Below are 23952 nucleotides of genomic sequence, written 5' to 3'. Positions count from 1 at the left end.
TCTGGGAAGGCTTCTACCTTCCCTATCCTTGCTGACAACACCCTTATCTCTTCCTCTGTAGAGTTCAAAACAGGCCGAAACATCCAGGCTACAGGAGGAACTAGCTAAGGTGGGGCTGCTAGACTTTCTCCTACAAGAGAAGAAGGGGCATTGTGCTTTCTCAGAGGCTCAGTCTCATCATGTGTAAAGTGGAAAGGGTAGCACTCATGTCTGAGTTGCATAGGATAATGTGGTCCCATCCTCTCTGCATGGCGGGCCCCTGTCTATCTACCCTCAACTTCACACATTCATTCATCCATCCAACGATTTACATACTCTTGGCTCATAGAATCTGGAGGCCCAACCAGGATCCTGTTTTTCTGGGCTCCCAGCTTAGACATTGTCTCTTGTGGCCTTTGACTACTATATTGGGAACAAATGCTGGCCTTTGGAACCTAAAGGATCTAGTTGGAGATAATGTTTCTGTTGACCAGCTAGGAAGCCAAATTACTTAATCCTTCTGAAATTCAGTTTTCCTGTTTGTAAATCCAATAGTTCTCAATTCTCAGGGCCATTTTGAGAATTCCACAGGATGATATAAGTAAATGCTGGCTTTCAGAAAGGACTCAGTAAGATGTGTCTGTAAATATTGTTTATTTTATCTTTTTGTTGGTCGTGGGGCTATTATTTTTTAATTAATGTTATTCTCTTATTTATGAGAATTAAATTGTTATTCTCATTGTTATCATTTGTTTGTACTCCTTTCTCCTCCCTAGCTTTCTGAGAAACTGAAAAAGAAACAAGAAAGGTATATTTTTTTTTGTTTCCCACCCCAAGGGCTTTGGGGACCTAAAGGGAATAGATTTGTGGAAATGACCCAACTGTGTCTTTTTCTATGCCCAGTTTTTGCCGTCTGCAGACAGAGAAGGAGACATTATTTAATGACAGCAGGTAACTACCGGGGTTGAGGGTACTGGTAGATAAACAGGAACCATGACCGGCAGAATTAACTAAAGACAACAGGGCAAAGCTGTGAGAATGGGCCGTGCCTTATGTCTCATGTGCCCAGTCCTTGTCACCCCCAGGAACAAAATAGAGGAGTTACAACAACGAAAGGAAGCTGACCTCAAAGCCCAGTTGGCTCGCACCCAGAAGTTACAGCAGGAACTTGAGGCTGCCAATCAGGTGAGGGTACTGGGTCCCAAGGTCCCTGGAGTGGAGGCCAGGGCTGGCAGTCTGGGGAGGTCTAAGGTCTATTGTAATGCAGGTGGGGAGTCTAAGATTTCCTTTGTTGGAAATATATGGACAGAGTGGGTATAGGTCCCTCAGGAGCTAAGAAAATGGAAGCCTTGAGAACCCTAGTGTTTGCCGTAGAAGGCTGCATGGATCAGGAATCTCTGGGAGCTGAGTACTTGGAAGATTGTGTGCTATGAGTTTATATAAATCTAAAATTCCCACTGGGAACTAGAATTAGGAATTGGGTTGAATTAGCTCTGGAACTGTCCCACTGCAAGCTGGGTAATGTTGAAACCTTTAAGCACTGGAGTGTTAGTACATTTGAAACACATGAGGGCTAAAGACATGGGAATTAAATAGATTCAAGACTTTCAGTGGTGGGGTAGTTGAGGCTAAAGGCTAAATACATTGGAGAGTCTCAAGGTACAGGGGTCTGATTTAGGCCTGACATGTATAGGAAGAGGAATATATGAGATGGATGACCCCTGAGGGCAGAAAACAAAAGCTGATCAGTCTGAGATCTTTAGGGAGTAGAGCAAAAAATCTTAAATGGGTACAGGGCTCCAGGGGGTCAAAGACTGTATGGTTTTAAAGCCTGTGAGCTTTTCTGCACAAAGGATCTGATCTCCCTAGGTGTCAGGTCCCTTGGTATGGAGGATATGACGGCTTGTGAGCTGGAGGCCCTAGAAACTGGGAATACAAGGGCTGTGACGAGTCTATGTAAAATTGAGACCCTTGCTGGGAGTTGGGAGCTCATGCCTATAATCCTAGCTATTTAGGAAGCTAAGATCTGAGAATCCTGATTCAAAGCCAGACTGAACAGAAAAGTCTGTGAGACTCTTATCTTCAATTAACCATCAAAAAAAAAAAAATAGAAGTTGGCCTGGGAAGGTGGCTCAGCAGTAGAGTGCTTGCCTCACATGCATGAAGCCCTGGGTTTGATTCCTCAGCAGCACATAAACAGAAAAGGCCGGAAGTGGCGCTGTGGCTCAAATGGTAGAGTGCTAGCCTTGAGGTGAAAAGCTGAGGGACAGCACCCAGGCCCAGAGTTCAAGCCCCACGACAGACAAAACAAACCAAAAAAACAAGCAAGTGGGGCTAGGACTCAAGTGATAGAGCACTAGCCTTGAGTGAAAAAGTTAATGGACAATGCTCAGGTCCTAAGTTCAAGCCCTGGTGCGTGCGCGCGCACGCACACACGCGCACACACACACACACACACACAAAATTAAAAATTGAGATCTTCCCCCAACAGTTGGGCCTGAAGATCCTTAGAGACTGGGGAACCAGTGTGGTAGATCAATCTGATCAGGAGGATCAGTCTGAGATTTTTCCAGGAACTAGGAACTAAGAGGTTGTTTGATTTACATCTCTAGGGTCTGGAATTAGGAGTTTATAGTTTATATTGATAGTTAGCATCTAGAGTCTGAGTGAAGCTATAGTCCCTGGGTGCTGACCCTATATGAGGTATCTAGGGGTTGAGAATCTTGGAGCTCCCCAATTGGAATTGGACTGTGAGACTTCCTGTTAATGGGGATTGAAATAGTTTCAGCTCCCTGCAAATTAGGGCCAGAAGCTTAAATGTTTCTGAGATTTTTTGATGCTAGGATAGATAGGGTGAGGATGTTTGAGATCCTTGGGGTAATATCTTGGAGTCTGGATGGACCTGAGATCTCTGATGGATATTTCCAAGACTCACAAGTGCTAGGAGCATGCTGATTGGTCAGTCTGTGTTGTTACATGTACCCAAGAGGAGACTGAGATCTCACATGGGCTCCTCTGACCTCCTTTTCCCTACAGAGCTTGGCAGAACTAAGAGATCAGCGACAGGGAGAACGCCTAGAACATGCAGCAGCTTTGCGGGCCCTACAAGATCAGGTATGTTGTGCTCATGGAGCTGGGATTGAGGGTGGAGAAAGGACTGAGTGGTTCCTTTACAAGCAGGCAAGGGTCCAAGTGGTGGGAGGTGTCTTGATTTCTTCTAGTCCTGCTCTGTGTGTCTGTGTATCTGTCTCCTTTCTTGGCTGCGGGTAGGTCCTGTCCCCCTGTCTTGGACCTATTCTCACCTGTCGTGGGGTGGGGCCAGGTGTCCATCCAGAGTGCAGATGCGCAGGAACAAGTGGAAGGGCTATTGGCTGAGAACAATGCCTTGAGGACTAGCCTGGCTGCTCTGGAGCAGGTACAGGACACCTGGGAGCCCTTGCTGATCTCACCCCAGTTCCCCTATCTCCCTCTGCTTCTGGTCCACATCCAGGCAGGGTGGTCTGGATCCCCTGCTGTTCTCTGGCGTCTCTTTCTGTTGCTTCTTTCTTTTGGCTTCCTGCCCTCTTCTCTCTAATCATCTCATCCTTACTTCTGTGACATTCTCTTCCAGTAAATTGCATGGAATGTAATCATCTTAAATGATCTTATATATACTCAGTGAATCCTATCTATCCATCCCACTTCCTATCTTTCTATCTCCCATTAGCCACCTCCAGATCAATATATCAGCCATATTCAATACTGTAGGAGGTTCCCTTTACCCTTCCCATCTGTATTCCCTCAGGGATCACCATTATATTGATCTTTAGCAGCATAGATCTCATTTGTTTGTTCTTTAACTTATATGAATGTAATCAATGCTCTGTGCCTGTGGCTTCTTTCTGACACCTTTGTATTTGTGAAATTTGTCTGTATGAAACATGGTCTATTCTTCTATTACTGCGTAATATTCCATTGCATAGATATGTCATTTTTACATTTTCTTCCCTGTTTTTCTGTTTGAAGTTTTCTCTCTCTACCTCTCTTCATACTTCTCTGTCTTTCTGAAACGGGGAAACTCATGTCCTCTGCCTAGGCCCTCGCTCGGGTCCTTTATACTCCATTGCCTATCACCACCACTTTCTCCAGATCCAAACAGCAAAAACACAGGAACTAAATATGCTCCGGGAACAGACCACTGGGCTGGCAGCTGAGTTACAGCAGCGACAGACTGAATACAAAGATCTCATGGGACAGAAAGATGACCTCAACTCCCAGCTCCAGGTAACACTTCTGGTTCTGGTCTGTCATGCAGTTCCTTAGTATTGGCTCGGTGGAGTCCTTATGTAGGAAGACAGTAGAGGACCTAGACTCATGTGTGAATCTCTAACTTGCTAATTCCTGAATGTCCTCACTCAAATAGTTTCATGTCTGCAAGACTTACCCTCTTCAATAAGTTAGGGATATCCATTCTTTTTTTGTGAGGATGTATGAATGCCAGTACTGGGGCTTAAACTCGATCTGGGAATTGTTCCTCGGCTTTTTCCCTTAAAGTTAATGCCCTACCACCTGAACCATAACTCCACTTAAGGCTTTTTGGTGGGGCTGGGAAGGTGGCTCAGTGGTAGAGCGCTTGCCTTGCATGCCTGAGGCCCTGGGTTCGATTCCTCAGCACCACTATAAGCAAAAAGAAAAAAGCCGGAAGTGGCACTTCTGGCCAGAAGTGTTCTGGGTAAAAGAAATTCAACTCATATTATGAAATTAGAATAGATATCCTAGTCACCTACAGGTGGTACATGCCTGTAATCCCATGTACTCAGGAGGCTGAGATCTGACCATTGTGGTTTGAAGCCAGCCCGGGTAGGAAAAGCACATGAGAGTCTATCTCCAATTAACCACCAAAAAGCCTTTTTTTTTTTTTTTGGGTCCGGTCGTGGGGCCTGAACTCTGGGCCTCGGCACTGTCCCTCAGCTCTTCAGCTCAAGGCTAGTGCTCTACCACTTGAGCCACAGCGCCACTTCTGGCTTTTTTCTTTTTGCTTATAGTGGTGCTGAGGAAACGAACCCAGGGCCTCAGGCATGCAAGGCAAGCGCTCTACCACTGAGCCACCTTCCCATAACAGCCCCCATAACACCCACTTTTCTGATAGGGTCTATCAGAAGTGTCTTCATGACTGGTACCTACCTGAGACTCAAACTTAATCCCTTTCTTTCCTGCACTAGGAATCACTAAGAGCCAATAATCGGCTGCTGGAACAACTACAAGATATAGGACAGGAGAAGGAACAATTGATCCAGGACCTCCAGGAGGCACGGAAGGTAAGGCACCATGGGATGAGGGACTGGTCCAGCCTATGGAGATTTGTGCACCACATGTGTGCATATATGATATGGCCAAATCTTGGAAGTAGGAAGTTAATGCAACCATTTCCATAAAGATGGCTGAGTGATTTAACCTGTTTGAAGAGGCCAGTTCCTTGGACATGAGGACACAGTGATGGGTCTTTTCTGGTGTTGGGGGAGGAAACTGAGTGCCACTTTCCTGTTGCCCAGAGTGCTGAGAAGCGGAAGGTCATGCTGGATGAGCTAGCAATGGAGACGATGCAGGAAAAGTCTCAACACAAGGAAGAGCTGGGTGCCATCCGATTACGTCATGAGAAGGAGGTGTTAGGAGTACGTGCCCGCTATGAGCGTGAGCTCCGAGAGCTGCATGAGGACAAGAAGCGGCAGGAGGAGGAGCTCCGTGGACAGATCCGGGAGGAAAAGGTTGGTGAGTGGGTTGGTGATGATGCCCTTCTCTGTTTTTTTTTTTTTGGTCTCTGTCTCTGTCTCTGTCTCTGTCTGTCTATCCCAGGAGGAAAAGGTTGGTGGTTGTTTTGATGCCCTTCTCTCTGCTCTGTGTCTCTCCATCTATGTCTTTGTGTCTGTCTGTCTCTTTTGTGCCAGTACTATGGATGGCTTGAACTCAGGGCCTGGGCACAGTCTCTGTGCTTTTTTGGTCAGGGCTGGTGCTCCACCATTTGTGCCACAGCTCCACTTCTGTCTTTTTAAGTGGTTAATTGGAGATGAGACGCTTTCAGTCTTTCCTGCTTGGGCTGACTTCAAACCACAACCCTCAGATCTCAGTCTCCTAACTGAATAGCTAGGGTTATAAGTATGAGCCACTGGCACCTGCCTATCTTTCTCTCTTTTTTTGGCAGTACTGAGGATTGAACTAAGTGCTTTACCACTTGAGTCCTGGCATCAACCCTCAATAGGCCAGGGCATATGTGAAGTACTCACTCTTCTGCCTGTCTAGCCTCTGAGAAGTTTGCTCCTTCTAGGCTCGAACCCGGGAGCTGGAAAACCTTCAGCAGATGGTAGAGGAACTTCAAGCTCAGGTACACTCAATGGATGGAGCCAAGGGCTGGTTTGAACGGCGTTTGAAGGAAGCTGAGGTAAGTGATGGTAGTTGGGAAAGATCAAAGGCTTCTTAGGGGCCCCCTTGCCAAAACAGGGGAGTGGGAGTGGTCATACCCTAGAATTTTCTCAGATATTCTGTACTTAAAGGTATTCCCAACAGTCCCTCTGACTCAACAATGTTCAAGGCACTGGTGGCTCACACCTGTATTTCTAGCTACTCAGGAGGCTAAGATCTGAGGATCGCGGTTCAAAGCCAACCCGGGCAGGCAAGTCCGTGAGACTCTTATCTCCAATTAACCATCAGAAAACTGGAAGTGGTGCTGTGGCCCAGTGGTAGAGTGCTCACCTTGAGCTAAAGAGCTGAGGGACAGCACCGAGGCCCAGAGTTCAAGCCCCATGATTGACAAAAGAAAAAAAAGAAGCTGTAAGTGGAGCTGTAGCTTAAGTGGTAGAGAGCTAACCTTGAGCAAAAAGCTCAGGGACAACACCCAAACTCTGGGTTTGAGCCCCAGAACTGACACCAAACAAAACAAAACAAAAACCCTAGTGCTCCTCTGGAGAGGACAAGGGGAACTAGGAAAGAATATCAGGTGGACAGGGCTTCTCCCAATCTATGTGCAGATTTGAAAAGGCACCTCTTTCTCCTGAGAGGAAATTTTTTTTTGGTGGGGGGGTCTGGTCGTGGGGCCTGAACTCTGGGTCTGGGTGCTGTCCCTCAGCTCTTCAGCTCAAGGCTAGCGCTCTACCACTTTAGCCACAGCGCCACTTCTGGCTTTTTTCTTTTTTTGCTTATGTGGTGCTGAGGAATCGAACCCAGGGCCTCATGCATACAAGGCAAGCGCTCTACCACTGAGCCACCTTCCCAGCCCCTGAGAGGAAATTATTGTGATGCACTGGTTTTATTTGAATTAAGAACCTTTATTGTCATTTTTTGGAAACCTTATGACAGTGGCTAAGAGGCAGTGTCATAGGGGGCCTCGGGCATGGCTCATATGATAAGAGTACCTGCCTAGCAAGTGCAGGGCCCTAAGTTCAAGTCCCAATTCTACCAAAGAAGAGACAGACAGCCAGATGCTGGTGGCTCATGCATGTAATCTTAGCTACTCAAGGAGACTGAGAACAGAGGATCACATTTCAAAGTCAACCTGGGCAGGAATGCTTGTGGACCAACATTCCTGTGGACATGGAACCATGGCTCAACAGTAGAGTTCTAGCATTAAGCACAAAAGCTCAGGGACAGTTCCCAGGCCCTAAGTTCAATCCCCAAAACTGGTACCAAAAGACAGAGAGACAGGGAAAGAAGGGGGAAGAGGGGAGAGGATAAAAGCAATTCATTTAGCAGTAAAGAGCAGAGACTAAAGCTGGTTGTTTTTCCCTGGGTTTAAATCCTGGCTAGGCCACTTTGTTGTGTGATCTTAGGCCAGTTGTCTGACTGAGGGACAGCACCAAGGCCCTGTGACCCTTTTTCATCTTTGGTTGAAAGATGGCAGACTGCATTCTTGGCCCACATGAGGCATTTTTGCCATTGGGTTCAATCCCCAGTAGGAAAAAATATCCTACTATCTATTATGGGACAGTTACAGAAAATGAATTAATATATGTAAAGCCCTTCATTTCTGGCATGTAAGTGTATGTTACATTTTGTTAAATAAAAGAAAATATAAGCCAGGCACTGGTGGCTCATACCTGTAATCCTAGTTACTCAGGAGGCTGAGATCTGAGGATTGTGATTCAAAGCCAACCCAGGCAGGAAAGTTTGTGAGACTCTTAGCTCCAATAAACTATTCAAAAAAAGCTGGAAATGGTACTGTGGCTCAAGTGGTACAACAATAGCCTGGAGCAAAAAGAAGCTCAGGGACAGCGCCCAGGCCCAGAGTTCAAGCCCCAAAGCCAGCAAAAAGAAAAAAAAAGAAGAAACTGTAAATGCAAAGCCAGATCTATTATGTGAATAGTATAGTCTTACAATTCTATGGACTTCTGCCTAAGAGCGTGTGTTTATTATAAGAAGATATGTCAGCTGTGGTAGTGTATGCCTGTAATCTCAGCATTCTAGAGGCTGAAGTAAGAGGATTGAGAATTTGAAGTCAGTCTGGGCAGCCTTGTGAGACCCTATTTGAAAAAAAAATAGGGCTGGCAGCATCCATGAATAGAGAATCAACATCCAAAATACTCCAGACTTCTTGAAACTTTGAATACCAGTGTGATGCTGCAAGTTGAATATTCTATACCTGAGCCCATGTGATGAACTAAAAAACCTGTCAGGTTATGTGTATATGGTGTATATGAAAACACAAAGGAATTCTGTGTTTAAAACTAGATTCTATTGCCAAGATATTTCTTTTTTTTTTTTTTTTGGGTCTGGTCATGGGGCCTGAACTCTGGCCTGGGCACTGTCTCTCAGCTCTTCAGCTCAAGGCTAGCGCTCTACCACTTGAGCCACAGTGCCACTTCCGGCTTTTTTTCTTTTTGTTTATGTGGTGCTGAAGAATCGAACCCAGGGCCTCAGGCATGCAAGGCAAGCGCTCTTCCACTGAGCCACCTTCCCAGCCCTCCTTTTTTTTTTTTTTTTTTTTTTTTTTTTTGGGCTTGAACTCTGGGCCTGGGCCTGCCCCTCAGCTCTTCAGCTCAAGGCTGGTCAAGGCGAGCGCTCTACCACTTGAGCCACAGAGCCACTTCCGGTTTTCTGGTGGTTTATTGTAGATAAGAGTCTCACAAAGTTTCCGGCCCGGGCTGGCTTTGAACCATGATCCTCAGATCCTCCTCAAAAGCTGGGAAGACAGGCGTAGCCACCGACACCCGGCTTTGCACAATTTTTTTAGGTGATCTCAATTATACTACGGGGCTTAAGTCCACTAAAGACAGACTGGCGACGCAAGCCGATTCTGATACTATACTAATTTGGCACTAGTGTTACCAGAAAGTGGAAACTGAGCCCCGCTAGTCTGGTAGAGTGCGGGTTCCGGGAACGGTGAGCGGGGTACCTCCAGCCAGCCACCCCTCCTGAGCGCCGGTGCCCAGCGCCACACAGGCCCAGGCAGGGCGAGAAGACCGCGGGGGCGCCTGGCTGCGGGTAGGAGCGCAGCCGTCGGATGGGGAGGAGGCTCTGCGGGGTCCTCTGCACGCCTGGCTCCGGCGGCCGCAGTGGACCCTTCCTGGGCCCTGAGGCTGGCGGCTCCCCACGTCCCGGAGGGGGCGTCTGCGTGTCGCTCGCGGGCCAGGCGGCTGCGTCCGGGAACCAGTGACCCGACACTCAGGGTCCGAGGTGGGCCTGACCCGGTCCTGGCGACCGTAGCCCGGAATCAGCTCACGTAGCCTGACCGTGGGCCTAGCCTCGGCCCCAGACAACCCTGCCGGACTCAAGATATTTCTTTTTATATATACAATATTTAAAAAATAGGGCTGGAAGTGTGGTCCAAACAATAGAGTTATTGCCTAGCAAGTCCAAGGCCCTGAGTTCAAACCCTAGTACTGCCAATAAATAAATAAATATTTTTTTTTGCCAGTCATGGAACTTGATCTCAGGGCCTGGGCGCTGTCCCTGAGTCTTTCTGTGCTCAAGACTAACACTCTACCACTTGAGCCACAGCACCACTTCTGGCTTTTTCTGTTTATATGGTATGAAGGAATCAAACTGAGGGCTACATGCATACGGCAAGCACTCTACCACTAAACCACATTCCTAGCCAAGTTTATTTTCTTGTGTGCTCATACTTAGCCTTTTCATTCAAAGCTAGCACACTACCATTTAAGCTGCACCTCTACTTCTGGCTTTTTGCTTGTTAATTGGAGGTCTCTCGGCTTTCTTGCTCAAGTTGGCTTTGAATCTTGGTCTTTAGGTGTCAGCATCCTGGGTAGCTAGGATTACAATGTGAGCCACTAGCACCCAGCTAAAAAAGTCTTTTTTGTATATCCCCATGAGTCCTACTGGAGTCTACACACCCATAACTGGGCATGCCTTGTTCTAGTGGGGGTGGGGCGTGCCTAGACTTGGAACTTGTCTTTTAGGAATCCTTGCAGGAGCAGCAGCAGGAACAAGAGGAAGCTCTGAAGCAGTGCCAGGAGCAGCATGCTGCTGAGTTGAAGGTGCCTCTCACTTGATGATGTTCTTTCTGGTCTGGGTACTGACAAGCAGTATTATGGACACACAGGTTTTTCCACCTGTGGCCTGAGTTGCTGTTTACTTTATAGGATAAGGAGGAGGAGCTACAAGGTGTGCGGGACCAGCTCCAGCAGGCCCAGGAGGAGAGAGATGACCATGTGAAGACCATCAACAGCCTGAAGCAGGTCTGTGGTCTCGGCGTGGCTCCAAGAGGAGGCCTGGGTCTCAGCCTGCAGCCTGGGACAGGAAGAGGGTGCACTATAGGTAGTTTGTGGTCATCTGCCAGCTGTACACTCTTTAACTATAGGAGGTGAAAGACACAGTGGACGGACAGCGGATCCTGGAGAAGAAGGGCAGTGCTGCAGTAAGATGGGAGGGTGCCCAAACATAGCCCCTTCCTAGCTTGTGCCCCCCACATCCCTGTGGGTTTCTTGGGCCTCAATCCTCATATTTTGTCTTTTCCCCTTTTCCCTTTCCCCCATAGCTCAAGGATCTCAAGCGGCAGTTACACCTGGAGCGGAAACGGGCTGACAAGCTGCAGGAGAGGCTGCAGGACATCCTCACCAACAGCAAGAGCCGCTCAGGTGAGGAAGGAGGACAGGCCCAGCAGGCATGCTGTGCGGCCTTTGGCCCTGCTTTCTGATTTTCTCTGTCCCTTTTGAGCTATCTCTCTTTTTTTTGGGGGGGGGTCCAGTTGTGGGGCCTGAACTCTGGGTCTCGGCGCTGTCCCTCAGCTCTTCAGCTCAAGGCTAGCGCTCTACCACTTGAGCCACAGCACCACTTGTGGCTTTTTTCTTTTTGCTTATGTGGTGCTGAGGAATTGAACCCAGGGCCTCAGGCATGCAAGGCAAGCGCTCTACCACTGAGCCACCTTCCCAGCCCCTTGAGCTATATCTCTTGTCTGTTCTCTGTCACCTATCCTTTTCTTTCTCTGCATTTTCTTTTTATGCCTGTCTCCTTTTTACTGTCCTTTTTTTTCTCTTTTAGTTGATACTGGGGCTTGAACTCAGGGACAGGGCGCTTTCCTGAAGCTTTTTGTTGTTGTTGGTTGTGAGGCTTGAACTCTGGGCATGGGTGCTGTCCCTGAGCTCTTCAGCTCAAGGCTAGCACTCTAGCACTTGAACCACACCACCACTTCCAGTTTTCTGGTGGTTAATTGGAGATAAGAATCTCACAGACTTTCCTGCCCAGGCTGGCTTTGAACCACTATCCTCAGATCACAGCCTCCTGAGTAGGTAGAATTACAGGCATGAGCCACTGGCACCCAGCATCTTGAAGCTTTTTTACTAAAGGTTGGCACTCTAGCACTTGAGCTACATTTCCACTTCTGGCTTTTTGGTGGTTAATTGGAAAGAAGAGTCTCACAGACTTTCTTGTTTGGAATGGCTTTGAGCATTAAACTTCAGATCTCAGCCTCCTGAATAGCCAGGAATATAGGAGTTGAGTGAGCCATTAGTGTCCTGCTACTGTTCTCTTTTCTTTGTTCCTGTCTTTCTGTGCCTCTCTGTCTCATTTTGCTCTATATTCTCTGTGTATACAATTATCTCCCTGCATTCTTTCTCTAGATCTTTCCTTTTCTCCTCCCCACCTTTTCATCTCTCTGACCTTTTATTTCTTTATCTCTGTGTGTCTATCTTCTCTCTTCTGACTTCTGCTTATGTCTCTGTCACCTCACATACACACTCCCACATCTCATTTAGTGTTTCTAAATCTATCATGTCCATTCTCATTGTATAAATCCCCACCCAGAAAGTCTAAGGGTCACCAATACAAAATTCCCCAAGCCACTACTCTTCAGGAACTCCCAATGAAGCAAGAGATTTCCACACAAACAGCAACATCACACCATTTTCATTGCATAACAAAGCCATTCCATGTTAGTCCTGCCACTTAAGGCAGAAGACATTTACATAGACACAGCTAGACCATCTTCCATCTTGTTTAGTTGCTGAAGATCCCTTGAGGGTGTGGTGTCAACGTACTCTCCATCAAAAACCAGCCAGAAAGATAAGCTTTCTGTTTTCAGTTTCACATGTGGGGGGGGGGGGGGTTGGAAAAAGGGCTTTGGAGCTGTCCTGGGTTTCTTTTTTTTTATTGTGAAAATACTGTACAGAGGGGTTACAATTACATGGGCAAGATAATGAGTATATTTCTTATTATCCTGAGTTTCTTTTTTGGCTTAAGACTAATGCTCTACCACTTGAGCTCTAACACAACTCTACTTCTGACTTTTTTCTCTTTTTTGGTCATGGGGCTTGAATTCAGGGCCTGGGTGCTATTCCTGAGCTTTAAAAAAAAATTGTTGGGGGCTGGGAAGGTGGCTTAGTGGTAGAGTGCTTGCCTTGCATGCATGAGGCCCTGGGTTCGATTCCCCAGCACCACATAAGCAAAAAGAAAAAAAAAAGCCGAAAGTGGCGCTGTGGCTCAAGAGGTAGAGCACTAGCTTTGAGCTGAAGAGCTGAGGGACAGCGCCCAGGCCCAGAGTTCAGGCAAAAAAAAAAAAAAATTGTTGGTCGTGGGGCATGAACCCTGGGCCAGGGCACTGTCCCTCAGCTCTTCAGTTCAAGACAAGCACTCTACTACTTGAACCACAGCTCCACTTCCAGTTTTCTGGTGGTTAATTGAAGAGTCTCACCGACTTTCTTTCCAGGCTGGCTTTGAACCACAATCATCAGATCGCAGCCTTCTGAGTAGCTAGAATTACAGGTTTGAGCCATTGGCGCTGGGCTACTTCTGGCTTTTTGGTAGTTAATTGAAGATAACAGTCTCATGGACTTTTATTTTTTTTTGGTCAGTTGTGAGGCCTGAACTCTGTGCCTGGACCCTGTCCCTCAGCTCTTCAGCTCAATGCTAGCACTCTACCACTTGAGCCACAGCGCCACTCATGGCTTTTTCTGCCTTTGTGGTGCTGAGGAATCAAACCCAGGGCTTCATGCATGCAAGGCAAGCACTCTACCACTGAGCCACCTTCCCAGCCCCAGTCTCATGGACTTTTATTCCCCAGGCTGGCTTTGAACTGTGATCTTCAGATCTCAGCCTCCTTAGTAGTTAGGAATATAGGCATAAGGCACTGGCACCTGGCTTCTGTTTTTGAATTTATTTTATTTTATTTTATTTTTTTGTCGGTTATGGTGCTTGAACTCTGGGCCTGGGCGTTGTCCCTGAACTCTTCAGCTCAAGGCAAGCACTCTACCATTTAAGCCATAGCACCACTTCTGGTTTTCTGGTGGTTAATTGGAGATTAGGGTTTCAAGGGCTTTTCTGCACAGGCTGTCTTTGAACTGTGGTTCTCAGATCTCAGCCTCTTGAGTAGCTAGGATTACAGGTGTGAGCCATTGGTGCCTGTTTTTGGATTCCTTTGTTTGTTTTTGTATTTTTGGTCAGTCGTGAGGCTTAGACTCAGGGCTAAGGTGCTGTCCTTAAGTTTTTTTTTTTGCTCAAGACTAGTGCTCTACTACTTTGAGCCACAGCGCCATTTCCAGTTTTCTGATGGTTATTTGTAGATAAGGGTCTCACAGACTTTCCTGCTCAGGCTGGCTTTGAGCCATGATCCTTAGAACTCAGCCTCCTGAGTCCCTAGAATTATAGGCATGAGCCACCCATGTCTAACCAGTTTTTGTTTTTTTTTAATTTGTTTGTTTTAAGATGAAGTCTTGATATGTTGCCCAGGCTGGCTTTGAATTCCTGGGCGTAAGCAATCTTCCTGCAGGTGTGTGCCACCAGGCACAACCAAGTGCCTATGTTATGTGACATGGCTAAACAGACATCTCTCTTACCCAATCAATGTCTCGCTGAAGCCCTCAGTCCCCAGAGATAATCTGTCTTTATGATAGAAGAGTTTTGTTTCTGTTTTTTGTTTCATATTAATGGAGAAGCATGGGATAGATTAGAATTGTAAATCATACATTTCCCTACCTGTTAGAATTGAGGTCTCAGTGCATGGCTACAAGTCTGACACCATCTTTTCTGTGACTCTGCTCCATCATCTTGCTCTGGCTTCCTATCTCTGGGGTTTTCCCTGCATGTGGTTGTGCATATGCCCCTAAGACCTCTAGCTATCTGTCCCCCTTCTCTCTCCTCCCCTCCCCTCCCCTCACTCTTTTCTTTTCTTTCTTTTTTTCTTTTCTCTCTTTTGCTGGTCTTGGGACTTGAACTCTGTGCCTAGGTGCTGTCCCTGAGCTCTTTCTGCTCCTTCTGCTCTCCCACTTGAGCCACACCACCATTCCTTGCTTTTTCTTTTCTTTTTTTGGTTGGTTGTGGGGCTTGAAATCTGGGCCTGGGCACTCACTGTCCCTGAGCTCTTCAGCTCAAGGCGAGCGCTCTACCACTTGAGCCACAGCACCACTTCCGGTTTTCTGGTGGTTGGTTGGAGATAAGAGTCTCATGAACTTTCCTGAATGCCCTGGCTTTGAACTGTTATCCTCAGATCTCAGGCTCCTGAGTACCTAGGACTACAGGCATGAGCCACTAGTGCCCAGCATTTGTTCCCATTTCTGAATGTTTAGGACACTTGTGGTTCATTTATCCCCTCATTGTCCTCTTTCATTGTGTATGTACCAGTACTGTGACTTCAACTAAGGACCTTGAGCTGTTCTTTGGCTATTTTTTTTTGTCAGTTATGGGGCTTGAACTCTTGGCCTGGGCGCTGTCCTTCAGCTCTTCAGCTCAAGGCAAGTGTTCTACCACTTGAGCCACAGTGCCACTTCTGGTTTTCTGAGTAGTTTATTGGAGATAAGAGTCTCACAGAGTTTCCTGCATGGGCTGGCTTTAAACCATGATCCCCAGATCTCAGCTTCTGAGTAGCTAGGATTACAGGTGTGAGCTACTGACTCCCAGCTTGTCCTTTAGCTTTATCACTCAAAGCTGGCACTCTACCACTTGAGCCAGAACCCTAATTACACCTTTTTTCTTTGTTTTGTCGGTTGTGGGGCTTGAACTCTGGGCCTGGGCCCTGTCTCTGAGCTCTTCAGTTGAAGAAGAGTGGTCTACCACTTGAGCCACAGCACCACTTCCAGTTTTCTGATGGTCAACTGGAGATGAGTCACACAGACTTTCCTTGCCCAGGCTGGCTTTGAACTGCCATTCTCAGATCTCAGCCTCCTGAGTAGCCAGGATTACAAGTGTGAGCCACAGCGCAGGGCTCTCATTCTGCCTTTTTGATGGTTGATTGGAGATGGGTTTCATGGACTTTACTGCCTGGGCTGGCTGAACTGCTATCCTCACATCTCAGCCTCCTGAGTAGCTAGGATTTTAGGTGTGAACCACTAGCGCCTGGCTTCTTTTTTCAATTTCTGCCTGGTTATCTTTCCCATGCTGGAGTGTGTCTCTTTGCCTCTATTTATTGCTGTCAAATGTATTTCTGCCTCTTCTTGCCTGTCACTGCTCTGGTGCCCAGAGGGTTTGGGGCTCAGATTTCTTTTCTCTTTACTGTTCAGGCCTCGAGGAGCTAGTTCTCTCTGAGATGAACTCACCAAGCCGGACTCAAACAGGGGACAGCAGTAGCATCTCCTCCTTCAGCTACCGGGAGATCTTGCGAGAGAAGGAGAGCTCTGCCGCTCCAGCCAGGGTAAGTGCCAAGGATGAGCCTGTAGCCTCAACTTCTCCTCACCCAAAAGCTAGGCTATTCCTACTTTTCCCTTAACTGAAGACATCTATATGAACCTTCCCGTAGTCTCTACTTTCCTTATTCTTTTTCTTGTATTTGGGTATTGAGGATCAAACCTAGGACTTCACACATACTCATGTGCCCAACACATGCTTTATCACTGATACAGCTGTGCACAAGCATTTTTTTGCTAGTCCTGGGGTTTGAACTCAGGGCCTGGATTGCTGTCCCTGAGCATCTTTTGCACAAGGCTAGCACTCTACCACTTGGGCCACAGTGCTACTTCCAGCTTTTTCTGAGTAGTTTATTAGAGATAAGAGTCTGATGGACTTTCCTGCCCAGGCTGGCTTTGAACCAGGATCATAAGCTCTCAGCCTCTGGAGTAGCTAGGATTACAGGCATGAGAGACCATTGCCCAGCTAGCACAAGCATTTTTTTGTCAACTCAAGCTCATCAACTTGGGTTTATATTGCTGCATGCGGACAGGCCACTCATTCTCATTGTAAAACAAGTCCCTTTTCCCAACTTACTCATTATTATTACCATCTATCACATTATCGTCCCTATTAGTAACTTTTTTTGGAAATAATGCTTTTTTATTCAATGTGTATATATTATAGGAATTGAAAAAACCTCGAATTTAGAAATTTAAATGTAAAAAAAAATCCCATCTTGGTTGGGCACCTGTGGCTCATATCTGTAATCCTAGCTACTCAGGAGGCTGAGATCTGAGGATCACAGTTCAAAGCCAGCCTGGGCAAGAAAAGTCCGTGAGACTTTTATCTCCAATTAACCACCAGAAAATGGAAAGTGGTTCTGTGGCTCAAGTGGTAGAGCACTAATCTTGAGCTGAAGAGCTCAGGGACAGGGCCCAGGCCCAGAGTTCAAGCCCTACAACTGACAAGAAAATCCCATCTTCATCTAGAATTACTATTATAATTTTTTTTATGATACTAAGGTTGAACTCGGGGCCTCACACTCACTAGGCTCACTAGCAAGCGCTCATGCCTAGTGCTCTACAACTTGAGCCACACTTCCAACCTGACATTTGGCTGGTTAGTTAGAGATGATGTCTCATCACATTTTCCACCCTGGCTGGCTTTAAATCACGATCCTCGGATCTCAGCCTCCTTAGTAACTAGGCTTACAGGGGTGAGCCACCAGTACCCAGCCTGACTATACTATTATTAATTCTTTTTTTTTGTTGGGGGGGTCCGGTCATGGAGCCCGAACTCTGGGCTTGGGCACTGTCCCTCAGCTCTTCAGCTCAAGACTAGCGCTCTACAACTTGAGCCACAGCGCCACTTCCGGCTTTTTTCTTTTTGCTTATGTGGTGCTGAGGAATCGAACCCAGGGCCTCGAGCATGCAAGGCAAGCGATCTACCACTGAACCACCTTCCCAGCCCACTATTATTAATTCTTAGTTCACATTAGGCACAGTGGCACATGCCTGTAATCTAAGCTACGTAGGAGGCAGGAGGACTGCTTAAGCCCAGGAGGTTGGGGGCCAACCTGAGCAACATAGTGAGATCTTATCTAAAAAAAATCCAAAAGCCGGGCGCTGGTGGCTCTCGCCTGTAATCCTAGCTACTCAGGAAGCTGAGATCTGAGGATCGCGGTTCAAAGCCAGCCCGGGCAGGAGAGACCGTGAGACTCCTATCTCCAATAAACCACCAGAAAACCGGAAGTGGCGCTGTAGCTCAAGTGGTAGAGCGCTCGCCTTGAGCTGAAGAGCTGAAGGACAGCGAGCGCCCAGGCCCAGAGTTCAAGCCCCACGACCGACAAAAAAAAAAAAAAATCCAAGTGCTGGTGACTCAAGCCTATAATCATAACTATTTAGAAGACTGAGATCTAAGGACCATGATTTGAGCCAGCTCAGACAGGAAAATCTTTGAGACTCTTATCTCCAATTAGCCACCACAAAGCTGAAAGTGTGGTTTGTTAGAGCTGTAGCCACCCAAAGACTGGCATGCAGGTGCATGCATATGCGTGCACACACATACACACACACCCACAATCCCAATTTATATCCTTCCAATTTTCTCTATTTTAAACCCAAGTGAGGTAAAGCCTATCATGTTTATGTTCAGGTGATCTCTCTACCTTGGTATCTTCCTAATGTAGTTAAATTTTCATTTCATCTATTACTTTGACCTTAATAGGATTTCTATAATTGACCCCCAAACAGCCTTTATTGTACAACCAATATTCAAAGCATATATTGTTTGTGGTAGTTTTTTTTCTTTTTTGGTTGGTCATGGGGCCTGAACTCTGGGTCTAGGTGCTGTCCCTCAGCTCTTCAGCTCAAGGCTAGCACTCTACCAATTGAGCCATAGCTCCACTTCCAGCTTTCTCTGCTATGTGGTGCTGAGGAATCGAACCCAGGGCATCATGCATTCAAGGCAAGCACTCTACCACTGAGCCACCTTCCCAGCCCTTGTGGTAGTTTTTTGTCTCTTAAGTTGCTTTAGTTTAGTGCGGTCACTTTTTTTTCCTCCTAACACTAGTGTGTAGAAGAGACCATTCCTGTTGGTCTATAGGAAATGTCCTTCCTTTTAGATTTTTTTTTTCTGGTCCTGGGGCTTCAACTCTGTCTGGGTCTGGGTGCTATCCCTGAGCTTTTGTGCTCAAGGGTAGCCCTCTACCACTTGAGCCATAGCTGCACTTCCAGCTCTTTTAGTAGTTTTAGTAGAGATATGTCTCACAGATTTCACTGCTTGGGCTGGCTTCCAATGGCAATCCACAGTCTCAGCCTCTTGAGTAGCCAGGATTGCAGGTATGAGCCACTGGTGCCTGTCTAGATTTTTTTTCTTCTAACTTCCTATTGGTGCCATTTAGTTTGTTGTGCTCTTACCTTCATTTCCTGTCTACTGGATCATCCATCTCTCATCCAGGCTCTGATGCAGTGATTATACTGTCTACTCCACCCTCCTGCCTTTAGACCAAGAGGAATGAGTCTTTGAGAGTTCCAGTACTGGTCTCCAGCCCTAACCACGGGGCCCATGATTGCCTACCACCTCTAACCTCTGACTCAAGTCTAGCATAGGCCATGCTGAACCTGACCTGGTTTTTCCTCTTTCCTTGCAGTCCTTATCTAGCAGCCCTCAGGCCCAACCCCCTCGGCCAGCAGAGCTATCAGATGAAGAAGTAGCTGAACTCTTTCAGCGGTTGGCTGAAACACAACAGGAGAAATGGATGCTGGAGGAGAAGGTACTATCTACTTGCTTAGGCCACTTGAAGTGCTGTGGGGATGCTCAGTGAGAAGGGGTTAGGGCTGGGTCTCCTCATCTTATGAGTGAACTATGTAGTTGAGAGACCTGAAATGGGCTGGGCCATCTTGCAGGTTAAACATCTAGAAGTGAGCAGTGCCTCGATGGCAGAGGACCTTTGCCGGAAGAGTGCCATCATTGAGACCTACGTCATGGACAGCCGGATTGGTCAGTATCCTCTTCCCAGTCCAGCCTTTACCTGACCTCCTTCCATTGATCTATGCTGTAACTTCTCTTTTCTTGGAACTGACAAGACCATGACCATGGTATGGGGGGGAGTAGGGAAGCTTTGTGCATTTATCTTGCCTCCTCTTTTATCTCCAGGTCCCTGTCATCTCTCCATTCCCTGTTCTCTAGTGGGTTTCTTTGGCCTTCTTTGTCTTTTTTCCCTATGTCTATCTTGTCTGTCTCTTTTCCTCTCTGCTTTTTCCTGTTTTTTTTTTTTTTCCTGTGTTACTTTTTTCTGTCCCCTTCCATCTTGTCTTACTAGCTCTATTGTTATGTGTCCATAAATTTTCATTTTCTGTACCTTACCCCTCTTTTGTATGCCATAATTGGGGCTAACTGGGGCTTGAACTCAGGACCTGGGCATTGAGTTTCTGTTGCTCAGGGCTCATGCTCTACTACCTGAGCCACAGTTCCACTTCCAGCTTTTTGGTAGTTTATTAGAGATGTAAGTCTCATGGACTTTCCTGCCTGGGTGGACTTTGAACTTTGATCTTCAAATCTCAGCCTCCTAAGTAAGTAGCTAGGATTACAGGCATGAGCCACCAGCACCCCGTCACATGACTAGTAAGTGATAGTTGTGTTTCTCACATTGAAGCTTGTGTCCGCCTACATAACATGGCTGCTCTCCCTCCCTTCTTGCCTGTACTTTGTTTCCTTCTTTCCTCCTCTGGCTCTGCCCACTCTCTTGGCTCTCCTTTGACTCTGCCGAGAGAGTGGTACTCAGCCTGGGAACCTTGCAGATGTATCTGTGGCAGCAGGCCACACAGACCGAAGTGGGCTGGGCAGTGTCCTAAGAGACCTAGTGAAGCCAGGCGATGAGAACCTTCGGGAGATGAACAAAAAGCTGCAGAACATGCTAGAAGAGCAGCTTACCAAGAATATGCATTTGCACAAGGTGAGTGTGGCCTACCTGCTCACCATATCCATACAGCCTCCTATCTCCTCAGCTACTCTGTCCCTGGGTCAATTCAGCCATCATCCTACCCATTCATCCATCACCCTTACATGCTCTCATCTTCTATCCTTCAGTCAACATAGCAGCTTAGTCATTTACTCTTCCCTCTACTCCTCCATGTACCAAATCATTCATTCATACACCCATTCACCCAACCACTTACCCCTTTGGGTATCTACCATACTGTACTTCCACCTATTTCCCAGCCCACCATTTTTCCTTATCTACTCATGAATCACCCTTTGTCTTACCTTTCACATACCTACGCAATGACCTAACTCCCTACCTGTTATCCTCAGCACAATCTCCTAGTATACCTATTTGCCTGCTACACATTCCCAATGTGTCCATTCATATGTCCATTTGTCCCCACCAAATATTTCCCCATCTCTGGGGCAGTCAGACTCAGATCCTGCTTTGGACAAGCAAGCTCATATTTGTTAAGAGAGGTAATGAGGGTGACAGTTGTATCCTATAGCAGTATCAGGCTACAGCAGATGACCTACCTCATCCTCTTAGTTCCAGAAATCCCCTACCCATCTAGTCCAGCCCTCTAGGACACTTCAAGTTTCTCCAGGCACCTTCCCACACCAGGCCAAGACACTGCTAGGGAATCATAGATGGCACTCCAGGTTTGGTAGGTGGAATAACCCCTGCTTACTGCTTTGGCTCTTGATTGCTTGTTTGTTTCTTAGGACATGGAAGTTCTGTCCCAGGAAATTGTGCGTCTCAGCAAGGAGTGTGTAGGGTCTCCTGACCCAGACCTACAGCCCGGAGAAGCCAGCTAAAGATCTGCAGACTGCAACTACTCCTTCCCCTTTCCAGCCCCCAGGATGCCTTTCCCTTGGGCTGTGGTGGGAAAATGAAGGCTGGCATCAAAATCTAGTAGTTTGGGAGACTGAACATTAAAGGGGCAAAGGCCTATGGCTGGTGTTAATACCTGTCTTAGGGCAAAGGCCCCTAGGGAGTAGGGGTAGGGAAGGGTCCCAAGGGAAGGGCAGAGAATTCTCCTTCTTAGCCCTAGTCCAGGGGCTTCTGCCTTCATCTCTGCATGAGCTCTCCCTCCCAGAGAACAACTCTTTTTTTAAATTATTTTATTTTATTTTTTAATTTATGTTTGAAAGCCTGGCTACTCTACATTTGGGAATGGGGATGTTGGGTGGGGATGCGGTCCATGTTCAGCATTCTAGCAATATGTGTGTGCGTGTGTGTATGTATGTGTGCTCGCGCGCGCGTGTGTAAAGGCTGTGCAGCCAAAATACCATCTGGCCAGACGGGCCCACCCACTGAATGTCTGGTCTCATTCTTTTCAATCAAGAGGGATGTGCTGGGAATGGGAAGGTCACTCCAATGGAATGGGGAGGGAAGTCTGCAACTTCCTCCACCTCACCTTACCTCACCTGCCTCCTGACCAACCTCTCAAACTGAAACAGAATGATCTTCGGATATGTGGGTGGGTGGGTATGTATGATGTAGATGAGTGGACATATGGCAGGATGGATAAGTGGTTGGGTGGACTAATGGATAAATATAAGTGGGAAGATGCAAGGATGGATGATGGATACATTGAAAAATAAATGGATGGGTAGGTGACTGGATATATAAATGGGAAGACATCAGTAAGTGAATAGAAGATAGATAAGTGAAGATGTAAGTGGACAGACAAATGGGAAGGTGCATGAATCGGGTAGATAAGCGGATGGGTTTACAGACAGGTGGGGAGTAAATTGGTATGTAAAGGGGTGGATGAGCTAGTGAATGGAGAAGAATAAAGTGGGTACATAAATGATGGATAAAAGGACAAATAGGTGGGTTGATACACGCAGATAGGTTAGCAAATGGTTGGGTGGATGGGGTGAACATACAAATGCATGAGTAGATTTGTGGGTAGATTAATAAATGGAGAGATGGGTATATGGATTGGTGGATAGAAGGATGGAAGAATGGACAAATGAAGTGTGTGATAAAATAGAGGCTTTTATGGGCGGGTATATGGATTGAAAGGCTAGGCTTAGCCTTGCCCTACTATACCCCTTCTCACAACACACCTTTAGTTATTTAATATCTTGCATCCTAGCTGGGCATGGTGGTACACACCGGTAACCCCAGCACCACAAAGCTGAGGCCAACCAAGCTACCCTGTCTCAGAAAAAATAAAACATCCTGCCAGGCCCAGTGCCATATCACATCACTTCAGTGCAAGCTTCCAATGACACTTAAGTTGGTATAACTCCATCTAACAACTGAGGAAACAATGCAAGTCACTTGCCCAAGGACGCAGCAAGTCAGTGGCATAGTTGGGGTCTGTACCCTCCTATGCCTGCCAGAGGCACTCCATACAAAGTACTCCTCTCACCACCCAGGCACAGAGCCCTCTCTAGAAAAAGTATTATTTGAGGCCACTGGATCTGGACAGATAAGGAAGCCCTGCCTTGGCAAAGGGTCTGCCAGGCTGAGGGTAGAACCTGGGTTGTCCCATCTGCACTCCCATTGCTCCTCTCCACACCCGAAAATAGGATGGAAGATGGGTATTACAGTTCCAACACTGGAAGAAGTCTTGTTTAGAGCTGGCACTTTGACCCATGTCCTCCAGGGGGTCTCTTTAGAGACCGGGCTATCTAGAGAAACACCTCCTCTAATACCACCCCACTCCGGCTTCTGCCCTTTCACAGCCTGGGGGGCGGGGATGGGACACTGCGCTGCATCATTCTCCGTGGCACTCCCGCTCTGGGGCCATTAACGGATGCCTCCCCATCGATCCGATCTGCTAAGTGCTGCTGATTCAGGCGGGTGGGGGTGGGGGTGCCCCTGGGGGTAGAGCGGGTAAGAGCTGGGCAGGAAGAGGGGGGGAGTCCAGGAAGGAGGTGGGGAGGACTGGCAACACTCGCTGCCACCCCCATTTTCCAGATGACGCGACTGAGGCCCAACCAGCTTTGTAGGAGGCGGAGTCTCCCCAGGGTCCCTCTCTGGCTATCCTAGGGGAGGGGGCTCGGGGAGCCAGGAGGCCCCTCCCTGCCTCTCACTCCATCTCCCGGCAAGCTCGGAGGGGTGGGGAGAGAGAGCCGGAGCAGGAAGACAACTCAAGCAGCTCTGCAGAGGGGGCCTGGAGCTCCGGTGTTTGGTACCCCCAGCCCCATCGCTGTTGCTGCAGCAGCAGCAGCAGCGGGGACACAGGTGAGGACCGCCCTATGGGGAGGGGGAAGGGACTACCAGCAGTGCTCTCCTTGCCCTTCCCTAGTCCAGCCCCCACCTCCTAGCCCATCCTGGGATATCCTCAAGGGATCCCCACTGGACCTTGTCCTTCCAGGGACCCAGCCCCTTTCTCCTGCCGGTGCCGCCTTCCCTCCTAGGCCTGGCTGTGGCTGCTGTCTTCTGTTCCTGCAGCCGCTATTGCTGCCTAGTACATCACCAGCCCCTCGGGTGTGGTTTCCCCAGAC

The 23952-nt window shown here is 47.5% G+C and overlaps 1 protein-coding gene across 2 annotated transcripts in view; it reads left to right on the top strand.

Moving 5' to 3' along the window:
- The window catches only part of Gripap1 (GRIP1 associated protein 1), a 35468-nt gene extending 13662 nt beyond the window's left edge, over window positions 1-21806 (top strand). The window contains exons 8-26 of one of the 2 annotated variants that reach the window (XM_042669250.1): window positions 62-109; window positions 756-787; window positions 883-930; window positions 1065-1164; window positions 3016-3093; window positions 3302-3394; window positions 4108-4242; window positions 5181-5276; window positions 5511-5723; window positions 6281-6394; window positions 10365-10442; window positions 10548-10643; window positions 10766-10822; window positions 10943-11042; window positions 15894-16024; window positions 19151-19273; window positions 19407-19500; window positions 20301-20455; window positions 21211-21806. In XM_042669250.1, the coding sequence (XP_042525184.1) occupies window positions 62-109; window positions 756-787; window positions 883-930; window positions 1065-1164; window positions 3016-3093; window positions 3302-3394; window positions 4108-4242; window positions 5181-5276; window positions 5511-5723; window positions 6281-6394; window positions 10365-10442; window positions 10548-10643; window positions 10766-10822; window positions 10943-11042; window positions 15894-16024; window positions 19151-19273; window positions 19407-19500; window positions 20301-20455; window positions 21211-21303 (1884 nt within the window). In that variant the 3' untranslated portion in view covers window positions 21304-21806. The remainder of the gene's footprint in view (window positions 1-61; window positions 110-755; window positions 788-882; window positions 931-1064; window positions 1165-3015; window positions 3094-3301; window positions 3395-4107; window positions 4243-5180; window positions 5277-5510; window positions 5724-6280; window positions 6395-10364; window positions 10443-10547; window positions 10644-10765; window positions 10823-10942; window positions 11043-15893; window positions 16025-19150; window positions 19274-19406; window positions 19501-20300; window positions 20456-21210) is intronic. The other variant, XM_042669251.1, reaches the window with a different exon arrangement.
- Window positions 21807-23952: the final 2146 nt, after the last annotated feature.

Source organism: Dipodomys spectabilis, unplaced genomic scaffold (genome assembly GCF_019054845.1).
Source record: "Dipodomys spectabilis isolate Male_0828 unplaced genomic scaffold, ASM1905484v1 ptg000492l, whole genome shotgun sequence".
Classification (NCBI taxonomy): Eukaryota; Metazoa; Chordata; class Mammalia; order Rodentia; family Heteromyidae; genus Dipodomys; species Dipodomys spectabilis.
Note: the sequence above shows the minus strand (reverse complement) of the source record. Positions and strands in the feature narration are given on the sequence as shown.